Source organism: Saimiri boliviensis, chromosome 1 (assembly GCF_048565385.1).
Source record: "Saimiri boliviensis isolate mSaiBol1 chromosome 1, mSaiBol1.pri, whole genome shotgun sequence".
In the NCBI taxonomy this organism is placed as follows: Eukaryota; Metazoa; Chordata; class Mammalia; order Primates; family Cebidae; genus Saimiri; species Saimiri boliviensis.
The window spans coordinates 253,004,172-253,008,053 of record NC_133449.1 but is presented as its reverse complement, the minus strand read 5'-3'; the positions used below and the strand labels follow the sequence as shown (position 1 = coordinate 253,008,053).

General features: G+C 40.7%; 1 protein-coding gene across 1 annotated transcript; it reads left to right on the top strand.

The window, feature by feature from the left end:
* Nucleotides 1-3,506, top strand: HSPB3 (heat shock protein family B (small) member 3). The gene has a single exon (XM_074385909.1). It carries the CDS (start codon nucleotides 198-200, stop codon nucleotides 696-698), a length of 501 nt encoding a protein of 166 aa, XP_074242010.1. The 5' UTR covers nucleotides 1-197; the 3' UTR covers nucleotides 699-3,506.
* Nucleotides 3,507-3,882: the final 376 nt, after the last annotated feature.

The window sequence follows — 3,882 nt, the reverse complement described above, 5'->3', positions numbered from 1 at the left end:
TTCATTGTCAGCCTGTGTGAAAAGACAAGAGAGCACGCCATGCTGTGATTCAGGCCGAATTAAGTGGCTGCGTCCGGGCAGGGCTATAAACCACTAGCTGCTTCGACTGGTAATCCAGTCAGTAGGCAACTGCGGGGGTTCGCTGCTGAGGGAAGGTTGACTGAAGGAGGCTGTTCAATGCACTTTTTACCTTCGCTATGGCAAAAATCATTTTGAGGCACCTCATAGAGATTCCAGTGCGTTACCAGGAAGAGTTTGAAGCTCGAGGTCTGGAAGACTGCAGGCTGGATCATGCTTTATATGCACTGCCCGGGCCAACCATCGCGGACCTGAGGAAAACCAGGGCAGCACAGTCCTCTCCAGTGGACTCTGCAGCAGCAAAACGACCCCGAGAAGGCAAATCCCACTTTCAGATCCTGCTGGACGTGGTCCAGTTCCTCCCGGAAGACATCATCATTCAGACCTTTGAAGGCTGGCTGCTGGTAAAAGCGCAACACGGAACCAGAATGGACGAGCACGGTTTTATCTCAAGAAGCTTCACCCGACAGTACAAGCTGCCAGATGGCGTGGAAACGAAAGATTTGTCTGCAGTCCTCTGTCACGACGGAATTTTGGTGGTGGAAGTAAAGGCTCCAGTTGGGACTGAGGGACATCGTATCGGTTCCTGTTCAGACGATCCGGGGAAGATGATTGTTTAGCCACTGGTACCGCAAGAATGTTTGATACTACCCACGTTTGAAATGATTCACTATGATTTTTATGAAGATTAAAAATACATACACAGTTCCTGGTACATTGAGGTTGTCTTTATTATTCTTACTCAGAAATGAAAATTGGTAAATATGTTTGTGTGACTCAAACTGATACTATTCTTACAATAGAAACGTTGAAAATTTAGCAGGCTGTATTTGGATATTAGAGAGGACTCAGATTTGTTTCTTATTATTTCAACAATGCCAGCTGCATTTGTAATCACTGATGGCAAAAGAGCAGTAGTCATTTAAGGAATTCTTATCCATGTTATGAAAATCTTTTACATTGTCAAAGGGCTGTGATTCCCTTCACTTAATAAGCTTTTCTTTTTATTGTGTTTTCATTAAAGTGACATTTTGTAAACATGGAATGCAAAAATTAAAATACAGTATTTGGGAATGGGGTCTAAAATCTATTTATGATTCAGTATAGTTCAGTATAGATTTCAACAGTTCTGAAATATTTATGATTCAGTATAGTGGTCTTAAACGTCAATGGGAATTTTCAGATATAAATTTTATTTTTAAAAAGTTCAAATATGTACCTCACTCATCTTTTTAAAGCTATAATGAATCCTGTCTGAAATGTTTTGACTTTTTAAATAGAGTATAAGTTTTATGGACATGTACAAAATGTTCCTAAGATATGTATTAACATATCTTCTTGTAAATTAATATGCAGCTTTAGGCCACCACTTTTGAAAGTCTGATTACTGAATTTGGTGTGTTTTAATCTGTGCTTTTTAGATGCTCCGTAAACGTAGACAGCAAAATGTAACACATCTGCTACCTCTGCATAATCCTTAGCTTTAAATAGCCAGGCAGGGAGTGGAGGTTCCACACCTGAGCTTACACTGCGTGTTTGAGTTCACACCGCATATCTGATGATTGTGCTTATTATATTCCCCAAGGTTGAGACATTGGTAGAGCTTAAGGACTAGTGCCTTCAACAGCTGCTCTGGGACATTTCAAAGGTTTGCTATCTCATTCTATATATACTATTTCTTCAGAGGCAGTGGCTGCCTGCCTTTTACCCTACACTGAATGTGAGCTGACAAGGAGCCCGAGGACAGTGCTAAGAATAGATGCAGAATGCAGGGTGTGGAAAACACCAGGGCAAATGCAGATTGCTGACAGTGTCCCAGTGCCCCTCCACGTTCTTTTATTTTAGTTCAAGTTAAAATGTAAAAGACATGAAGCAATAGAGAAACAATCAAGTAGTTCTAAAAGTTATTTTGAAAACAAATGTAATAGGAGAAGGATGCTCGTTTACCGTCTAATTAAATTGAAAACATTTTGCAGTTATATGCATATTTGAAGTTTATGCCTATACACGGAGGTTTGTGTGTCCAACTCAGATATGAAAAATCTTGTCTGATGAAGTGAACATCACAGATCAGCTTGGCTGTATAACAAAGTTAATAGCAATCATTGAGATTCCAGATTTACTAATATGATCAGAACTGGGATACCATTTGTCCCATACTGGATTATCATTCTCTCCCATTGATTGGCAGAATAGTGTGAAAAGAAACTGATGCAGTCAGAAATAAATGAAAAAACCCTCTCTTTTGGCCTTGATCTTACTCTAGATGAGATCATCCTCCTGGGAAAATTCAGGAGGTGAAATTCTTACCATGAGGGGCCACTGATAGAAAATATTTCCTTTAAAAATAAAATTAAAGTAAGCACATTTCTAATGAGCCCTTGTTTTTCCCAAAGATAAATTTTCAAGTCTTATAGCCATTTTTTTTTGATTTGGGAAATATACCAAACACTATAAATAATAAAAATCATCTATTATTCTTCTGCTACCATGAGGTGGCTATTTTAAATATCTTGTTCAGCCATCTCCTACATAAATGCATGTATCACTTCACAAAATTAGGATTCTATCTGCATGGAGTCTGATATCCTGATTGTACTGGCTATTGTCTGTTGCCCTCCCCACTCCCACCAACTCAAACCATTCTCTGCCCTTCTCAGCCCCTCTCTGAGACCAAACAAGCTGACTCTGATGGGCCACAACACTCTAGTTCCCAGTTGGGTTCAGCCAATAAGAAGCACTGACTGGAGACCAGAAATTGCAGAGAGATTAGTAGGCAAGTGGGGAGGAAGGTCAGGGAATTTTTCCATCACCCCTAACCTGCTGCAGACTGAGGCTGTGCCGGGCGACCATCCTTCAGTGACTGGACTCCTCCAGGGGTGCCTCTCTCACAGGGCTCAGGGTCGTAACACTCTTTTCCTTTTGTCTGTTCAAAAGCAAGAGGAGGCGTGACTCTCTGCTCTTTCTTGTACCTTGTGTGTCACTATCCCTGATGGATTCTCCTTAGTTTGTCCACTCTCTCATAAATGGTCCTTTAGGCAATGGAATTGTTTTCTGCCAGAGCTCTGATCGTTTGACCTTTTAATTGATTGCAGTAGAAAGACCCAGTATGGTAGATGTACCTGAATGTCTGTTTCAAGCTAGGGAATCTGTACTTGGCCAACCTGGAGATTTTTTTTTTTTTTTTTTTTTTTTTAAATCTATGGTAAACATCTGAGCCCCCAGCCTGTTCCATGGAACATGGGCCGTACAGGAGATTGAGGCCTTGAGATTTGGGTTAAATGATGTTTGCTAGGTGTTCTTTAGATGGAGGGTGTTAAGTGAGAATGCTGTAGAAATTGCATGATGTTTGCAAGCAGTTGTGTTCTCCTGGCCAGCCTGCCACTACTCGACTGTATATTAACTCCCTAATAAAACGCCACATTTAATCTGCTGGCTCTGGGTCTCTTCTTTGGCCTCTTGAGTCTGGTACTTTCCCTATTTGTAGCAGTTTGCTACAACAGTGATTTTTAAAAAAAAATAGTGCTTCGCTTTCTTTTGCTACCACACAAGAACTGATTTGTAACAGCTATTCACCATTCCAACATAGCTCAATTGTATTAGCATTTAACCATTTATTCTCACACTTGGTTCCAATAGGAAACAGTTGGACACTCTCAAATTGAAAAAAATTCAAGAAGGGTTTATTTATAGACATTACAGGCTGAACATGGTGGCTCACGCCTGTAACCCCATCACTTTGAGAGGCCACAATGGGTGGATCACTTCAGGTCAGGAGTTCAAGACCAGCTTGACCAACACGGT

Bases quoted from the DNA above. Each gene is read 5' to 3' on its own strand.
- HSPB3 (XM_074385909.1), top strand. From the start codon at position 198: ATGGCAAAAATCATTTTGAGGCACCTCATAGAGATTCCAGTGCGTTAC.